The 20461-nt window shown below is 37.1% G+C and overlaps 1 protein-coding gene across 15 annotated transcripts in view; it reads right to left on the minus strand.

Annotated features, from left to right (window-relative positions):
• Window positions 1-20461, minus strand: part of LOC106875945 (uncharacterized) — a 291971-nt gene that overhangs the window by 266990 nt on the left and 4520 nt on the right. For all 15 annotated transcript variants that reach the window (XM_089347704.1, XM_014924275.3, XM_089347711.1 and 12 more), the window contains exon 2: window positions 13441-13520. In XM_089347704.1, the coding sequence (XP_089203830.1) occupies window positions 13441-13520 (80 nt within the window). The remainder of the gene's footprint in view (window positions 1-13440; window positions 13521-20461) is intronic.

The following is a 20461-nucleotide window of genomic DNA, read 5'->3' on the forward strand; positions in this document are numbered from 1 at the left end:
TTGCAAAGTATAAGTCCTGGGGTAGATTTGCTCGACTAAAGCCGGTACTCCAGCATGGCCTCAGTCAGATGACTGAAACAAATAAAAGAAAAAAGAATAAAAAAAGAATGTATGTTTAAAACTCGCACGATATCTGAACAACCACTACATGGAATTATGCAGCTTATATGTATGCTTAGATATATTCTTGTTTAAACACGCTAGTGCGAAATGCTACGGCATATATTTAGTTTTAAGTGTCATATTTGAACCAAAGATAGGACGATAAGGTTCAAAGTTTTGTTGACCTTGCAATTAAATATATGCATCACTGGCCTTAGTTCTTCTAGACCCAAAATCTCTAGAGTCAAGAGATCTCGAGAATGTAGGCCAAACGTAAGTCTGAAAGTGTACAAATAGTACAAATAGCAAATCTAGCAAGCGTGGAGAGGGGGGATGCAAAGAGAGAGAGAGAGAGAGAGAGAGAGAGAGAGAGAGAGAGAGAAAGAGAAAGAGAGAGAGAGAGGGGAATAGCATTTAAACGCTATCCGATTGAAATAAATCACCAAACTACAAGCAATGTGGGAAATTAGATATTTGTAAATGAACGAGTTAAGATGAACACAAAAAGCAACTCTCTAATTAGATTTCTCCTCTAATTTCTTCCTCTTTCTCTTCTTTCTATATCTTTTCCTTCGTTCACTCCTTTTCTCTCCCTGACTTTTGCTTTCTTAGAAAAAGCATTTTTACTTTGTTGTTGATAAAACTTCATTATATTTTATTACATATTAGTTTTACTAAGCTAAACATTATATAAACTTTTTTTTTCTTATCATAGATGTGCAATGGTAGTCTTCCGGGTCTAGTTGAATAAACTCTCTTGGAGTGTCTGTTTTCTTGCAGACGCAGATTGACACTTCGTTAATTTCCTTTTCAACGGCTTAAATTCTGTTGACAAAGCAAAATTATTCACCATCCATCTTATATCACGAAAATTCCAGTCCGGTCAATTTTGATGGAGAATTTATGCAATAAAGGAAGAGAGAAAAAAAACTGATATTCATAATAAGTTGGTTTTAAGTCGTTAAGAATAACATCAGATTTAGTTTAGTGTTGAAATGTTCTTGAATATAAAAAAAAACAAAAAACAATACGATCGTACGAGCAAAGAAAAGGCAAAATTCTTGGGAATAAATCAAATTAAGCTTAGAATGACGTGTTTTCTCTTGAGTCAACAAGTTCAAACAAATAAGCGACTACATTGAATGAAATATTGAAGCGACTATATTGAATGAAACTACTTTACAAACCAGAATTAGCGGAATATCGGGATGATATTTAGAAGTTAGGGCAATACATCACCCCCATAATTGTCTGGTAGTCTAATAATCTATCAACTCGACAATCTACATATTATATTTGATGGGTTCTTTCCTAATACTTAAAATATATTTTACAATAGGAAGAGCTCGATAATACTCTGGCGTTATTATTGCAATATTGACGGCAAAGCGGCGAGCTAGAAGAATTGTTAGCATGCCAGACAAAATGCATAGCGGTATTTCGTCCATCATTACGTCCTGAGTTCAAATTCCACCAATGTCGAATTTGCCTTTCATCCTTTCGTGGTCGATGAAATAAGTGGCGGCAGTCAATCCCTTTTCCTTAAAACTGCTGGTAGGTGCCAAAATTTGACATCATTATTATATTTCAGGCAAGGCAGCGAACTGGCAGAATCGTTAGCACGCCAGACAAAATCCGTAGCGGCATTTCTTTCAAATTTTGCCAAGGTTGACTTCGCCTTTTATCCTATCAGGGTCGGTTAAATAAGTACCAGTTGAGCACTGGGGTAGATGCAATCGACTTGCTCCCTCCCACCCAAAATTTCAGGCTTTGTAGAAAGAATTATGTCTATCTCTCTAAATTGTTCAGATATCATACTATCTTCTTTCAGATATCATATCTTTCCCATGGACAACTCCGTTACTCTAATGGAGAAGGGAAGGACCCATATTTATAAGAGAGTAAGACAATGCAGTTTAACGTTCGTTCTTTTCTTAAGAGTATTAATATATCATTTAGGAATAAAGATTGCATAGAGAAAGTGTCACATTTTAGTTTTGAAGCCGATCTTTCTTTTGTCATTAGATATTTGCATGTTAGAGAAAGTACATGTTCTGGCAGCTTCTCTCGTTCTCCTATATATGTGTGAGTGTTAACCAACTATGATCCTCTCTCATCACCATATTTTGTAAATGATTATTTTCTGTTCATCTGTCTCCATGTGCACGCGCGCGCACACACACATACACACACACACACACAAAACACACACAAAACACACACACACACACACACACACACACACACACACACACAAGCATACGCACATATTAGAGCTATATGTTTGTATGCGTAGCAATGAGTGTAGTCCAATTGTGGAAGCAAAGAAATCCTATATATGTTTAACTGTGAATGAATAACTTTTAAATTGTCGCTCATCAATAGAAAAATATTTATGATTTCATGTCATTTTTCCTCGTAGGAAATTATTTCTTACAAATTTCGACGGGTACACAAGTTTACCTCCCAAATTTGATGATCTTGGTGATATATTCAGTGGACTCTAAATCTTATTACTAAAGACCACGAAGTTGAGTCATTTACTTAGATAATGATAGATTTTGTATATCTATCACATTCAAAGAAACGTTAGAAAGCCAGTGACCCAATCAACTTTTACCGTTCCGTTTGACACTGCGAATCAAGTGCAATTACGTGTTGCTGTTAACACCCAGAACTATTAATAGAATATATATTTTAAACTTGAAATGACAGGAGACTTATACTTAATGATGGTGTCGCCATTTACGGTAGCAGCAGCCATACTTTTGAGATATTAATAACTTCATTTTAACACATTTAACGCAGTATCCTTCTTTGTAATATTCTAAACTGGTTTGAAAAGATATCACAAAATATAAGGAGGGTGATGAAAAAAAAAAAATGAAAAACCAGCATAAGAAATGTGGATGATTTGAAAGCTATGAGATAGTTAGGTGAAAAATGTAAATGTTAATTTTGGGGGCTATAGAATAACGACATCAGTGCTTTTACTTATGTAAAAGATACGAGATATCTGAATCTTGTGTGAGACAAGACAATTATGGAAAACGCGAGAACACAGATATATGATATGATTAAGGATTTGCTTTTGGGAAAGAGCAGTCAATTAAATCGACATCAGTATTTGACTAGTGTTACATTTTTATCGACTTCAGAGGGACGAAAGGCAAAGTCAAACTCAGCGTTAGACATAAAGACACAACGAGATGCATTTCGTTCTTAAAATGATGCATAAGACACGGAAGATATTAGAAAATGCTAAAGATGTGAAACACGAAGTTCTGATTTAGCTATTTTCTGACAAGGAAACAAGTGATAAAATGTATCCAGTAACACACAAATACACACAAGTACACGCGCATACGCTCACTCATACACATTCACAGACACTCTCCTATTCCCAGATGCTATGTGTGCATACATATATACGCATGCGTATACATATACATATGTGCATACGTAACTTATGAAGAAATGGTGGTTTAACTGTGAAACGGGCTTGAATGTTAGATTAATTAATCAATTAATTAACAAACCCTCCACCCCATTTTCTAGCCTTTTCTTTCTTTTTCTTGCCTTTCTCTCTTTTTTCTAGCCTTCTCTCTCTTTTTCTGGCCTTCTCTCTTTTTTTAGCTTCTCTCTCCCTCTCTCTTTCTAGCTTCTCCCTCTTCTTCTAGCCTTCTGACTCTTCTTCACGTCATTCTAACATCCTTCAAATGTACACCATTACTTTTGTAACCATAGTAACAGTTATAGCGTGTCTGCTTTTGATGTTGATATTGATGTTGATAATGACACTGCTGACGACGACGATGATGATGTTAATGGTGATTATGATGTTGATAACAACATCGACGCTAGCAAGCAACTTTCTGTTGATAAGAATAAAGATTAGCATCCTTAGCCCCTTGTTAAACATGTGCTGTCTGCGCCGTTTATCAAGCAACTGTTACTAACCAACCGTGGAGTCGAAGAAAAAAGAGTTTAGCTCCTAAAAAAAGATAAAGATAAATAAAACAGCACCATATAACGACTACAATAATCAAATATCGTCTGCCTTCCACCCTTTCACTTCCACAAACACTTCACCACCACTACTATTACGACTGTCTCCCTCGCAAGAAAAAAAAAGTCGGAAAGTAAAAAGCAATGACTAGATTAGACTAATTAGCGGGAAAATGCTACTGGCTGACAACTGAAGGGCAAAGCCACGAACAGTACGGTATTTCTGAAATACAGTGGCAGAATTTTCTTGCGGCCAGACAGATAATGTCTGGGCGTGTGTGTGCGCGCACACACACACACACGCACTCACATTCGTATGCACATGAATGTGCTGGCTCATTTTGCTCGGCAGCAGTTGTTGGTTGTTGCTGCTGCTGCTGCTGATTAAAAGTCTTAAAATAGTCGTAAAAAAAAAAAAGAAACGAAAACAGAAATAAGTACAGTGCATTTATCTGAGCGCAGTATCCAGATGGTATAAAAGTAAAGAAGTATTAAAGTACTAGCACCGGAAAGGTTCATTATGCATGATGCTAGAGACATTTCCCGACATTGCCACTATTCCTGTAACTCCCTGTATTGTTGATGACAGAACAGTATACCGATTGCTCAGGCACAAATAGATATATCAGAAAGGACATCACTGGTATTAAGGTTTGTTGCCGGTCGTTGAAAACCGGAAGCTGCAATATCACGTAAGTGTGACAATCAGGAATATGCCCGAAAATCACCGTTTAATTCTGACAAGGTATATTCTGTGACAGTGGGACCTTCATTTATGCAATCATGTCAGTGGTTTATTCTAATTCTGGTTCCATTCCAAATATCTATTAGCCATATTTAAATTTCGTAATCCGCATTACAACACGGGAGGGTATTCCACTAAAGTTACAGCAGTTTAGAAACTCTAACGGATAATTATATAAATTATCAATGTTAATTCTATATAAATTATCTTTATCATCTCAGGAATCAATGATTTTCTAAGTGACTGGTTCTCCATCAACTATCATGTTACTTTCACTTACCACAGCAATTAACAACAACATTGGTACACGAAAGTATCAGTCAGGCTAAGAAATTTGTAGAATCCAATGGGTTACTAAAAGCTTGATTTATTACTTCAAGTTTATTCGAGAGATATTTAACACTCCTTGAAAACCCAATCTTACGACTAAAAGAAATAACTCAACTTAGAATGAAGTCTACTTGTTCCCTTCTCCCACCAACATGGAGCGGAAAGTGACGCCAGTCACGGTTTTTCTCATCTTGTGGTTGCATAGTCAATTTCATTTCCGTCTCTCTCTCTCTTCCAAAATGACCGATGGGCCATAACAAAGATCACAACTAAGTTCTGTCTGCTGTCTTTAAAGTAGAAAGTGTTGTGTCGAAGACGGGTAGAAACATCATGATCTCGCCATTCATCAAAAGGCGAACCATTTTGCAAACAACCACGAGATATGTTGTCTACGAATATTTTGCATAGTTCAGCATTCAAGGTGTTTCATTCTAACTCATGAAATCACAGACCCAGATTAGACTTTCCTTTTGATATCAATTTTGCAGCTTGAATCTGGTGGCTGATGTGAGCACTATTCCAGACTTGTCGAAAGTCTTCTTTCCCGAGCCGAAGAGCCTACACTAACCAATTTCTCTACAGGTGTTGTTCATCATGGGTATCGGTATTTAGTCTTGGTGCCAGCGGTAGCAATTCATTCATTCATTCATTCATTCATTCATTAACATACATACATACATATCTATATGAATATACGAGTGTATATACTTATGTTTGTATACGTATATATACAAATGTGAGTGCATATATATATATATATATATATAGATATGTATCTATATATCTATATATATATATATATATATAGAAAAAAAAAATATATATATATATATATGCCTATATGAATATATATATATATATGTATATATATATTTACACATACATATATGTATACGTACACATATAAAGAGGAAGCGATAGATAAATCATGATATACTTGTTAATCTACATTATCTGACCGAAGATTAACGTATATGATAAGGTGTGAAAGAAAATTACCTTGATTAAAAAGTGTAAGAGAGAGAGAGGGGGTGGTGGAGAGCGATGCACATGCAACGGGATAAAAATGTGAGATAGCATAGTAAATCATGTGAAACATAACCCGGTTCAATTATGATGTCAAATGATTCAAACTTCAAGATACCCGTGTCGGTCGGTAAAATATACAGTGACAAAAGCATCGCCATGTGATGGAAAAGAGTCCAGCTGTTGTACACATAGCTAGATTACTCTATTGCTGCAAATACTGTTCACTTGATTCGAAACCTTGCTAAGCATATGAACATTTAGCAAAGCTCACATACAAGTATTCATAGGTCTTTTCTTTCTTTCTTTCTTTCTTTCTGTCTCGTTTTTCGACTCCCATCTCTCTCACTCCCCACTCCTGTATAGATGACACCCCACCTTTACTTTTTCATATTCTGTGAACAGGTGCCACATCTCGAAGACATATTTGAAGACGAACCTTTAGCAAACACAAAATGTTAAGACCTATAAAACATCCTGTAGTGAAGTCGGAGTGCAAACTAATCTCATTGAACAGCACTAAGACAGAAATGCTGCATATATCCAGAAAGAAAAAAAAGCTCTTCTTTTGAAGACCAACATATATCTCTAATGGTCCCACCAACATACAAGAATTTCAGCCAGTTCGGATATGCGGCAAGAAGGATTACACTGTATATGTGATTAGTGAAGGATAAGAAGTTCTACAGAAAAGTATCTACAGAAGTCAGGCTTGATAATTAATATATTTAGAATGTTTTTGTTTGTGGAATGTTGTTAAATGCTAACTGCATGCATAAATACTCTCGTATATACGTTTCTGTGCACGTAGGTACATTTGAGTACATTCCCACATAGTCGTCCATTCATATATAAGAGCGTGAGAGTGTGTACGCGTGTATATGTGTACAAGTAAGTTTGTGCATATAATTGGTTGTAGTCGTAACGTGTCGGTACACAGAATATGAAAACATTCAGAAAGGGTAGGGGTGAAAACCAAAAAAACGAAAAACAAGTACCTCCTGGAGAAATAACACAACCACAGCGTTTTCTGTTATCATATCTTATCAACCAACCAAAGAAAAGCAGAACTAAATTTAGTTGTTAAAAACATTGCTGGCAATGTGAAGAGAGTGTTGGAGATGTGTGTACAGTGGATCGAGAAGAAACGAAGACAAGAGTGTGAGGAAGGAGAATTATGCTGAACATTAGATCGCATATTGATGATTACCCTGTCGTTTCAATGTCGAGCAAGAGTAAGATGCGGGAGTGTAGTAATATGTAGCTAACAGAATTCTTTAAACAAAACTTATGTTATTCTAAAAATCCATCCAGCAAACTGCTACAAAAAAATTGCTGAGTTAGAACTAAATGCCAGCAGCGCCGTATTTTCTGAAATAATAATAATAAAAATAATGTTTACTAACACTGGCACGAGGCGATTAATTTTGAGGGAGAAATGTAGTTGATTTAATTGGTTCCTGGATATAACGAGTACGACTCCGAAAGGCAGTCTTAAGGATTTAGCCGCAAGTATACCATGTGGTTAAGATGTTCGCTTCGCAACCAGGTGTCTTAGAGTCTAGTCTCAGAGCGTGGCAACTTCGGTCAATGTCTTGTACTTTAGCTCCGGGCTTACTAATGCCTCGTGAGCGAATATGGTAGATGGTAACTCTGTGTGTGTGTGTGTGTGTGTGTGTGTGTGTGTGTGTGTTTGTGTGTGTGTGTGTTTGTGTGTGTGTGTGTGTTTGTGTGTGTGTGTGTGTTTGTGTGTGTGTGTGCGTGTGCGCGCCTTTGTATTTGTCCCCCTCACCGCTTGACAATCGGTGTTGGTTTGTTTACATCCCCATATCTTAGTGGTTCAGCAAATGAGCCCGATAGTATAAGTACCAGACTTAAAATAAGTAATGGGTCATTTTGTTCATCTAAACCTACAAGGCAGTATTCCAACATGACTGCAGTGCAAAGACTGAAATTAATAAGCATATGAGTATGAAATCGTAAAATTTGCAGGGCTTGTTGTCGATTAGATCGACACTTGTATATGAGAATGTAAGGCGAATTTGACCTGATGAGTTTGGTTTTCATCTCTGAACGTAAAGCACTGTACCTTTATACCGCAAAGTATATCTGTTCACCGTTCTATGGTGTCTGAGTGACTGCTAGCCACCGCAGAATGATGAATGACATGGGATGGACAGAATCGTTAGAGCTTTGATATTTAGTTGCAGTTCTACATGTTCTGAGTTGGAATCCTATGGAAATGAAAATTGTCGCTCAACCGCCTAAAGTCGATAAAATAAAACTATCAGTCAAATACTGGTGAAAGGTGGTGGGGTCAACTTAATCGATTGTAACTTGCTTTAAGATTCTCGGCCGCGTTTCTATACTAGAAGAAATTTATATGACTGACGACGACGACGACGACGACGATGATGATGATGATGATGATAATGGTGGTGGTGGTGGTGACGACAACGACGATGATGAAGGCAATGATGATGGTCGTTAGTTATGCTTCTTTTATGAAAACACCGTAGAGTCAGAAGTAAATTTCCTGAAAGCCAAAACATTTGTGTAGCAGTTTCGATTTTCGATTCACTAAACGTACTTAACTAAACGATTGAGAAATGTCTCTCATTTTTCTTTCTCACTTCAATATGAAGCGTGGTGATTGTGTATGAAATAGTAATTGCTTTTGCTATTGTATCTATTGTTGTTCTTGCTTGCTGCAATCGCCAAGATACGATTTCCCTGGGAAAAACAATGTCACGTCCTCGTATTTCCTTTTCTTTATAAAACACACGTTTTGTACCCGTATAAAAATAGTTTTTATTCACATTATTCTCCTTTTATACACACTATATTATTGTTTTGTTGTGTGTTGCTTTGTTGTTGTCGTATTTTCCGTCATTGTCTTTGTTGTCTTTTATGACGTCCTTGTCAGACGCTTGACACCATTAGAAATTGTGCACAAAGTCACGTGAGCCTAAACTTCTCGGGGCTTCCGATGTGAAACGAAGCTAAGCGACAACTTGATATATGAAAATAAACAAATAGATAAAATGACAAAAAATCTAGAAATAAAAAATGAAACTAAATGAGAGAGTATATTTACGAATTCCGCTTGAGTGCCAGTTAGAAATTCGACCATACATACACAAACACACTCAAATATATATATATATATATATATGCATAAACACACGCGCAACCACTTACATATATCAAGTGATGCTAATAAGTATACTCACTGAAAATAAATTCTAGAGGGAAAAAAAATCCAATGTCAGACCTAGTGTTGTCACAGCAACTTTAATTCATATGACAAACAACATGGAAATTATTTAGAAAAAATCTTGTAAAAATATCTCACATAATTATGTTCTAGATTTGTTTCAGACGAAATTTTACAACCGCTTCCGAATTAAGCTTGAATCTTTACAATTAGGTACTTCCTTTGCTGAGACCACTGAAAAAATTGACGTCTTCATACGATAAATCAGTCTTGTGTACATATGACAGCATTTGAATTCAATCATTCAAGACAAATCAGAAGGCAGAAATTTTACGACGTTCCTATTCTTTAAGAAAGCAAACCATATCTCCTATATAGTCCCTTTAGAAAACTAGGTCGACTTACACTAACACTGAGTTGTAGCATTGGTGGAAATTAAATCGCCCACTCTGGCCAGGTACCGCGTGTCTCACAAGAATCTTAGCTAAGTTGATCGCCAACAGACATAGTACTGGATTGAAAATTTCATGTTAAATCTTCTCATTACAGAGGGCACGGTGTTTTATTGGCGTAACCCCAAGTTTTTCAGTTATGCTTCCCCACGTCTTTCTGAAAAGCAACAACTTGCAGTGACTCCCTACAACACATTCCTGCGTAAATGATACCACCCTCGAGAGTCCCCCATAACTTCTTTTGCACACATACGTCTTCTGATGCTAATTCTTCATCGATTTCACCAACAGAACATCCTTTAAAGGAGACGTGATATTGTTTTCTCTATATACACCAATGCAATTGTCTTGTACCCCATCAATTTTACACATGTACAGCATATGAAAATACAAAGTAGCTATAAATCTCTATTGATTTCTTGCGTTTGTTTACCTAAACTACTTCGTAAAAATTAACGTTCTACTTTGAGACCAGAAAACGCATAAAAAGTTATAATAAAATCCACATTGGAGTTCTATTCATTTGTAACGTCCGCTAATGTATCCGAAATAACATTATTTGCTTGATAATCACTAACAAATACAATAAAAAGCATACTGTTTATTCTATTCTGTCCGTTTCTGACAAAGCTATATCGGTCTCCAATCTTCTGAGTTAACTTTTAGCATTCGCTTTCCATCCTGGCTCACCTGACATGTTCGTTCTAACACTGCCGTTCAACTCCATTTGATTTCACTTCTTGTACGTCATACAAGGTATTCCTTCCCAGAGTGCAACAATCTGAGAATTCTTGCTCCGCTTATATTTCCTTTCTGCAGGTTTCGTTTTTTAGGGTACAGAAATAATGTTAGAAATAAGTACTCCAGTGTGGATTTTTGTTGACCTTTCTAAAGCTTCTGCAATGGATTAGGTTTGAGGTATTTCTTGGCTTTAAAAGAAGCCTGATATTTGCGATTAAGTTTTGGCAGTGTGTTTAAGTTTCGGTAGTTGATTAGCATTAGAAATTATCAGAAATTTACTGCGACGTTGATGTGTTTATGTGTGTGTTATATCTCTGCAAAGACTTTATCCATCTTGGAAGTTTCCAAGGGTAAAGGGCACTTCCACACTCCACTACCCTTTTTGACTAACTTATAATTTATTTTACATATATGTGTGTGTGGGGAGGGGTATGTGAATGTTTGGGTGTATAGTGTTATAACGAAAATCATTTGCATTTGGATAAAGCACAAAATGACTTATTCACATGCAGATTACGTGAATTCTATTGACTGTACATTGAAAATTCAGCATTGTACAAGTGCTGGATGGCATAATAAAAAGACATTCCAATTTCAATCTAAAGTTTACTACAAAATGATAGGTTTACAAACAATCCACTACGTTTCACTAACGAGTCTGTTTTACCTCTATTAATCTGGAGTCAACCATTGGTATGACTGAAAACTCAGTTACCTTTTAATGGGATACATGAAATTCTTTTTATTTATAATGGTTCGTCGATAATACATGTCATTTAATGGTAATTTGTTTCATCTGACATAACCATGGAATGAAGTCTACCAATCAAATTTAGATACATACAACTACAAGTAAGCTATCTGTCTTTCCATTATTCTCTTTCACATACGCTTTATATAAATAAAAAAATAATTTAGTAATCATCATCATCGTTTAACGTCCGCTTTCCATGCTAGCATGGGTTGGACGATTTGACTGAGGACTGGTGAAACCGGATGGCAACACCAGGCTCCAGTCTGATTTGGCAGAGTTTCTACAGCTGGATGCCCTTCCTAACGCCAACCACTCAGAGAGTGTAGTGGGTGCTTTTACGTGTCACCCGCACGAAAACGGCCACGCTCGAAATGGTGTCTTTTATGTGCCACCCGCACAAGCCAGTCCAGGGGCACTGGCAACGATCTCGCTCGAAAATCCTACAGGAGCCAGTCAGGCGGTACTGGCAACGGCCACGCTCAAAATGGTGCATCTCATGTGCCACCCGCACAAGAACCAGTCCAGGGGCACTGGCAACGATCTTACTTGGCTTGCCGGGTCTTCTCACGCACAGCCCATTTCCAAAGGTCTCGGTGCACATTATAAATATTTTTGGATGAGGTTTATGTAATGTAATGTGAAATATACTTTTTAATAAATATACCCTTTTCATCTCAATGTGAAATGCAAGACAGGTATATCTCATCGTAAACAGAAAAAGTAGTATCGATCTGCATTATTTCTAGTCTTCTTACGCCTTCATCAGGAAAAGAATAATGGCAGATGATTATCTGGTATTCTTTCATTTTATGATATAAAAATGAAAGTGGAAACATTAACAATATTCGGCAATTTCTATGTGTTGAATAGGCACCATTTTGTAAGTTTTTCCCCAAAAGATTTTGTGAAATTCCTATTATTTCATCAATGAAGAGTCTGTGCTTCATTCTCCAGTTTTTCAAACTTGTAATTCTTCAAGCTTGTAAGTCTTCAAGCGCACTAGACCCATTGATATTTTGCTATAATAATTTTCGTGAAATTTTGATTTCTTTTTTTGAAATCCACGCTTCAGACTACAGAGATTACGAAACAAAAAGGAAATGTTTTGTCAGAATTTGAATTTCTTAATACCGATTTGTTTCCAGTTATTTCCCTCCTTAATTTCGTAAACACAATATTGACGACTCTTCAGATATGTTGGCCGGATTCGCATAACCACTTTAGCGCTGGAAGTACATAGACACCAAGTGGACTCGGTGGTAGCAAAAAGGTGGAACGAAACTGAGTGTTAAATACTTTTGGTGGTGTTCGCAGAATTCATTCTTTCTTGTTTCAGCTTGTGATTAGTTCTTCAATCACTACCCAAATGATTTTCTCAATCAACCGAGTGTCCTCGTACCTCCTGCATCAAAGAGACTATACGCTTCCGGCTAGTATGCTTGAAGACTTGTCAGTATTGTATATTAGCTATAGTCCTCGAAAAAGCGACGGTAGCATCTTGACCAGTTATGTGCAATAACCAGTAATATATTATTTGACGACATATAAGTGTGTGTATGTGTGAATACATATATAAATTACACACATACACACACACATACTCATTTCAACCAGTCACCATAATTGACCGCTAAATCCACAAGTTTTTTTTAAATTCTGTCTGTTTATTTCCTCTGTTGAAGAGCGTAGGTTCGAAACATAAAAGACTTTCTCACCTTCCCGAGCGTCAAACTAATACACCTGCTTGTTGTTTATACACCTGTCTTCCTTTTTTGTTTTTCTGTAAATTTGAACTATATATGTATGTGTGTGCGTGCGTGCGCATGTGTGTGTGTGTACGTGCGTGCGTGCATTCGTGCGTGTGTGTGTGTGTGTGTGTGTGTGTGTGTGTGTGTGTGTGTGTGTGTGTGTGTGTGTGTGTGTGTGTGTGTGTGTGTGAGTGTGTGTGTGTGTGTGTGTGTGTGTGTATGTGTGTATGAAATCACATCCCTTGTCACAAAGTCAATACCGAGTTAAGCCTTGTCTAGCTCGGGTAAAATGATATACATAAAAAATGTTAATATACCTTCTACTGCTTCTTGGCCTCTGACATCATACCGGCTAAGTACTCCGATCAGCCATATCGTAACGACTAAACAGTATTTCCTGGTGAAAGAAAGAAGAAGAAAAATAAGTCTATTAGATTAACAAGCACGCTTTTTTAATGTACGGATCAATCAAAGAAAGTGGAGGTGTATCTTTGACCTATAAGGCTTCTGATGTTGATAGATTAAAAGAGAAAATAAACCACGACTCAATGCCTGCTGCTGTCAATTACTTTGACCAGCTGTAGGTGACCTTACCCATAAAGAAGCAACTTTCTGAAGCTTTAAGTACGGGGTCAGGCCGCTGTAATATGTATTTATTTATTTATTCTATTTCTTATTTTCCATTGTAATTTGTCAATAACAGCACCGTTGGTTAAAAGTTCCCAACTGGTCAATCATCGGTTCTTTGTAATTCTGGTGTCAAATGTGATGAGTATCTAACCCGATGAAAAGATTTGTTTTCTGTCACCCCGACGTTTATACTCTTCACTGATTCACATTGGCGAAGGGTATGCGGACATACACACATACGTTATGCATGTGTGTGTGTATGTCTGTGTGTCTGTGTGTATGACAGACTGGACCTAGTATATGGCTACCAAATTCCAATCATAAGTCATTGGATTGCTCAACCTAGAGCTGTGGTAAAAGACAGTTACCTAAAGTGCTGCGATGGGGGTAGCTAACCTTTAGCCACGTGATTGTGAAGCGAACTTCTTTACTCTACAGTCATGTTAAGACAATCTGAGGTATGGCCAGCACACACTTTCACCAATACCTTCCCTATAAAAACAATAGTACTATGCAAAGAAAGACGTAATAGGAATCAATACATGAAGATATCGGATTATACTCATATTGGTAACTTGGTCAGACTGCTTACAACACAGTGAACTCTTATAAATACAATCGAGGGTAAGGGGATGATATTAAACCGAAAGACATTTTGGGCTTTTACTCATTTCGACTACACACACACAAGCACGCAACTAAAGGAAATGGTCTTTAATCATCGACACGATCATTTGAGGAAGGAAATATGATTTATCGTGAAGAAAGCGCTGCTTTTTCCATGTCTATTTGACTAGATTTTTTATTTATTTATTGTTTAATCATTATCAGCAAAAAATAAACAATTGTGTAGATAAAAAATTATTACAGTAATGACTGGTGCTCCATCGGTTACGACGACAAGGGTTCCAGTTGATCCGATCAACCGAATAGCAACGTGCAAGTGGCTGTGCACTCCACAGACACGTGTACCCTTAACGTCATTCTCGGGGAGATTTAACGTGACACTGAATGTGACAAGGCTGGCCCTTTGAAATACAAGTACAACTGAGAGCGCTGGAGCAACGTGATATAAAGTGCCTTGTCCAAAGACACAAAGTACCGACAGAAATCGAACTCACAACAGTAACTAATGAGTGTATTCATTCATAAAATGTGTATGTAAGTGTGTAATAAATATATATAAATTACTTACAATACACACGTAATGTTTCTGTACATACGGGTATATCATTATATCATATCTAATATGATAACACTATAAATCATATATTTTTTCCAAGTTTTCATGTTACATTGTCTTGTGACCGTTTATTCGCAAAAACGGGTTATTATAAATGACAAGAAAATGATAATTGCGGGTAGTTATATAGTTCGTGTTTTTCTCTTTCCCCATAGTTATTAACATTAAAAGAGATGTGATATAGGAATAATCTACGTTTAAAATATTGCAGAGGGAACGACAATAAAATTTTACACACGGTTTATTGCTATTTCTCTACATAACACGACCTCACTCCGACTTAATTTTTGTATCTCAGTGGGTATTTATTACATTTGAAAGCAAATGACAATCACATTATATCGTGACACCGCAAAAACATTACTTAAAAATCTTTCGTAGGTGTACAGCGCTCAGATAGCCCAGCCAGAATATCCCCACCCCTGCAATAAACCTTGTTGTATTTACTACGTCTCTTTATGTTCTGAGTTCAGATTCTGCTGGAATAAAATTCTCCCTTTACTCTTTAAGCACTTGTTAATCGATGGATTGGTATAATTAACATTATTTACTTTCTTCCAAATTTATGTTAGAGAATAACGACAGAATTGTCAGAACCTTTACACAAGTGATTCTCAGCCGGGGTCCATATGGTTCCTAAGGGTCCATATAAAATTTTGGGGGGGGGGGGGTACGCAACAAAATAATAAATTAGGGATCCAAATAGTATTTTAAGGGCCCCTGAAAAAGTATTGCTTCAGATGTATGTATTGGTATGTATTGCAAGAAACAGCTAGGGTTTTTCTAATATTTTACACAGTTCAACCTACACATATTAATGTGTACAAAACAAACAAGGAATTTTGAAAGAAGTATCTATAAAACTAGTTTTTAAACATCGAATGGTTATGGGGGTTCACCAGAATAAAATAGTAATCAAAAGGGTCCATAAATGAAAAATGGTTGAGAACCCTTGCTTTAGAGAAAATGTTTTTCAGTATTTGTTCCGGTACATTACATTCTGGATTCAATCAAGATCAACTTCGTCTTTAACCCTGCCCGTGTCGATAAATAAACTAGCTGTCAAATATAATCAATTAACTACTCTGCCACCAAAATTTTTAACCTTGTGTTTACATTTGAAATTATCATTCTTACATAAAATAATCGGTTAATAGCAGAATCGGAACCGCATCGCGCAAAATACCTTAACCTTCTGAGCGCCAATTGTGATTGGGCTAACTGTGCTTTTCTTCCGCATTGGAAAAAGGCTCAATAAAATAAGTGCCGGTTAGATAATGAGGTCTATTCAATCGACAACAAAACTAATCTTGACACCAAGATGCTTGTTACAATGCGACAATGGACGATTTGGTTATAAATGAGTTGTCTTTGATAATGATCATAGGTCCGTTCGATCAGAGTTGACTTGGGTTTAAACCACAACAAAAGCAATAACAATTTTCTAATAACTTAACCGTCACCTTAAAAACAAAGAAGTCATGACCCACAGATTGTTTGGGTGAGGCTGTCATGTCAATTACATCGAAATACTGAGGCTTATTGGTACTTATTCTATATCCCCGCCCCTGGAATAAGAAAAGAAAAGAGTTAACTGCAGCGAAGTTTGAAATATGAAAATTAAATGCTCTTTTATAAAAAAAAAAGAAACGTTCTGGATGGTGGAATCAGTAGAGCATCGGGAAAATGCATTCTGTGTTCAGTTATGTCCCGGGAAGCTCTAATTCCAAACCGCACAGTTGTTGACTTTATCTTTCTTTACTCTAGATTATACTCAATATAAAATGAATACCAGTAATACCCTAGGATTCGATTCAATTGGCTATACAACTCGTCTGCGCAATTTGGGAACATGTGCCCTATTTTTTATAATAAAAGGTGATGAGGGCGATGGTTTATAGAGGGTTGTTACTGCTTTTGTTATGATTTTACCTCGAACTATCACTAATTGAAAAGAGCCATGGTCAAAGACAGTCCGTCTACGACTCTCCCGTCTAGTTTTTTAGGTATTGGACTACGTTTTCTATTTCTTTTTGCTTTTTGTTGGACGATAGTTTTCTTTGAATAAGACTTAACTGTTATTTCTAGTATGTTGGATGACTACGTAAAAGCACTCCCCGCCTCCATTGGCTCGTGTGTAGAAAGTAATATATTTATGAAGAGGTGTAGGGTGGAGATCGGTCCACCAGATAATTACTCCTGCTGCATAGACATAAAAATATCATCAGCTAATAATTATGTATAGCTAACATGCTCCGCAATGTACGTGCTTTATTCCGGGTTGACACAATTTGCGGCTTTGGTGCGTTTCTCGGTTAGATCTCTTTCACTTATTGCACTAGAGTACCCGTCATAGGAAAAAAGAACGTGAACTTCACAATTCCCGTAACCATGGATGAAAATTTGTTGAGTTTAATCAGCTGAATATTTTATTTTACTTCTAATTTAATCAGAGAATAAGGGGAAGAAGAAGGACGCGGAGGTCGAGAAAGAGCGCCCATGACCTTAACGTCAAGGTCTCCGGCACTAGTGGGAGGAAAGGAGGTTATTATTCATCAGACCGAAGACCTGACACGAATGTTTGCAACAGAGTGGGCTGCGCTAAGACAGGAAGTGGTCAAGTGGTGATATTAAACTGTACAGTGGGTTAAATCTACCACTCAAAAGTGTGCGTTGTTATTTAGATCAGTGTCTGTCCATTGTTATTTTAGTGATAATTGGTTGAAAAAGTTAACATCTCTCGTTCAGGGTAGATTCTTATACTTCTTCAAGCTTATCTTTATGTTTTTTTTAACCTACGTGTCTTAAACTATTAAAAGAATGACCGAAAGTCTGAATGAAGCACGAGCAACATCAAACACACAAACTTCGATGATCTACCGTTTTAATAATAATAATAATAATAATAATAATAATACTCCTTTCTAGTATAGGTACAAGGCCTGAAATTTTGGGGGATAAGAAAAGTCGACCCCCAGTACTTGATTGGTACTTAATTTATCGACACCGAAAGGATTAACGGTAAAGACGACCTCGGCGTAATTTGAACTCACTACGTAGCGGCAGACGAAATACTGCTAAGCATTTCGCCCGGCGTGCAAACGCTTCTTTCGGCTCGCTGCTTCAATAATAATAATAATCCTTTCAACAATAGGTACAGGGCCTGACATTTTGGGTACTTATTTCATCGACTTTGAAGAGACGAAAGGCAAAATCGACCTCGGTGGAATTTGAACTCCGATAGTAAAAACGGACGAAATGTCGCTAAGCCAGTTCATCCTAGTAGTAGTAGTAGTAGTAGTAGTAGTAGTAGTAGCAGCAGCAGAAGCAGCAGCAGCAATAATAATAATTTTTCTAATTTTAGCACAAGGTCAGTGATTCGGGTTGTCGATTACATCAATTCCAGTACCTGACTGATACTTTATTTTATCAACCCACCAAAAATGATGAAAGGCAAAGTTGAGTCCGTCAGGATTTGAATTTGGAACGTAAAAAGCCGAAAGAAAAACCGCTAAGCATTTTCACTGACGCGCGAACGTCTGCCAGCTCAGCGCCTTGGATAAATAATGGTTCTGATTTTGGCACTATGCTAGCAATTTTGAAAGAATGTGATGATTAGTAAATAATATTGACCCCGGTACTTGACTGATACTTTATTTTTTTTCTTAACGGTGAAAAGATCAAAGTCGACCTCAGCATAATTTCGACTCAGAACGGTAGAGCCGGAAGAAATGCTGCTAAGCATTTAGGCCGACATACTAATGTGTCTGCTAGCTTTCCGCCTCAACTACCACAACCGCCACCGTTGCCACCATTACCACCATCACCACCATCACCAACACTATTACTACTACTACTACTACTACTGCTGCTGCTGCTGCTACTACTACTACTACTACTACTACTACTACTACTACTGCTGCTGCTGCTGCTACTACTACTACTACTACTACTACTACTGCTGCTGCTGCTACTACTACTACTACTACTACTACTACTACTACTACTAATAATAATAATAATAATTATCATTATTATTATTAAGATGATGATGATGACTTTTGAGCTTAGGCACAAGTCTACACAGCTTCATCGCATCAAATCGATTCAACAAACTATAACAATTAACTGATGGGAAGTAAAGTTAACTTCGGTGGTATTTAAATTTAGAACACAAAAGGGACTTGACCAAAAATTTATTGTTCTGTGTGGTAAGAAGTTTGCTTCCCAAATACATGGTTACAGTTTCAGTCCCGCTGCCTGGCACCATGGGTAAGTGTTTTTTACTATGGTCTCCGGCCGACCAAATCCTTGTGCGTGGATTTGGAAGTCGGAAACTGAAAGAAGCCCGTCGTTTTTGTTTGTGCTTGTCTCTCATCACCGCTTTATAACCGTGTTGGTGTGTTTTCGCCCGCGTAACTTAGCGGTTCGGTAAAACGATGACCCAAGATGGATGCAGTCAAATGATTGAAACAAGTGAAATATAAAAGATGTGTGTGTGTGTGTGTGTGTGTGTGTGTGTGTGTGTGTGTGAGTGCGTGTGTATGAGCGCACGTGTGTGTGTTTGCCCCCTCGCCGCCGCTTGACATCCGGTACTAGAATGTTTACGACTATGCAACTTAACGATTCGGCAAAAGAACCGATAGAATAAGTACAGGCTTTAAAAAATGTACTGGATTCAATTCATTCGACTAAAATTTCTCAAGGCGGTGCTCCTGTATGGCCGCAGTCTAATGACTGAAACAACTAAAAGATAAAAACTGATAATCCAGCTGCTCATTGCTCTTACAAGCGATTGAGTATTCCGCAGACATATGTACCCGTAACGTAATTACTAAGACATGTAGCAACGTGATACAATGTGACTATACTGGACTTTGAATTACAAATACAATCCACCAGATGAGCTTCCACACAGTTTCCATCTATCCAAAGATAAGAAACTATACTAAAGGCATTCACCTAAGATGCTTCTCAGTACAGATCGAAACCGGAATCTCATGATTGCAAAGCCTGCTTCTTAATCACTCGACCATATATGCGACTTTGGATATACTAATACCCACAATATTCCAAATTCACCTTCAAATATCATAGTAATTTCGTACCGAGTAAAAAGCAAAACAAAGATGTAACAAAAACAAAAAAAAAAAACATGAAAAGAAAAGACAAGAGCAAAAAAAATATACGAAAACAGTGAATGTTTGAGTGGTAAAACGGTAAAAGCAAAACTATAAATTACGTTGGGCGGTAAGCAATCGCATACAGCTTTTGCACTCGCCACATTAACTATATTAGTCTCAAGTTAACATTGAGATATATTTATAACATCAGTGAACAAACTACTAATCTAGGTACAACTAATGACACTAGGGTACAGTTAAAGACATCACAGTGTGCAACGTCGGGATGTTCTCTCCAATGTATATGTAAATATCTTTAATAAAATGAAAATAATAACCGTT

The sequence above is a fragment of the Octopus bimaculoides genome, chromosome 2, assembly GCF_046866305.1.
Source record: "Octopus bimaculoides isolate indiv1 chromosome 2, ASM4686630v1, whole genome shotgun sequence".
NCBI classification, from domain to species: domain Eukaryota; kingdom Metazoa; phylum Mollusca; class Cephalopoda; order Octopoda; family Octopodidae; genus Octopus; species Octopus bimaculoides.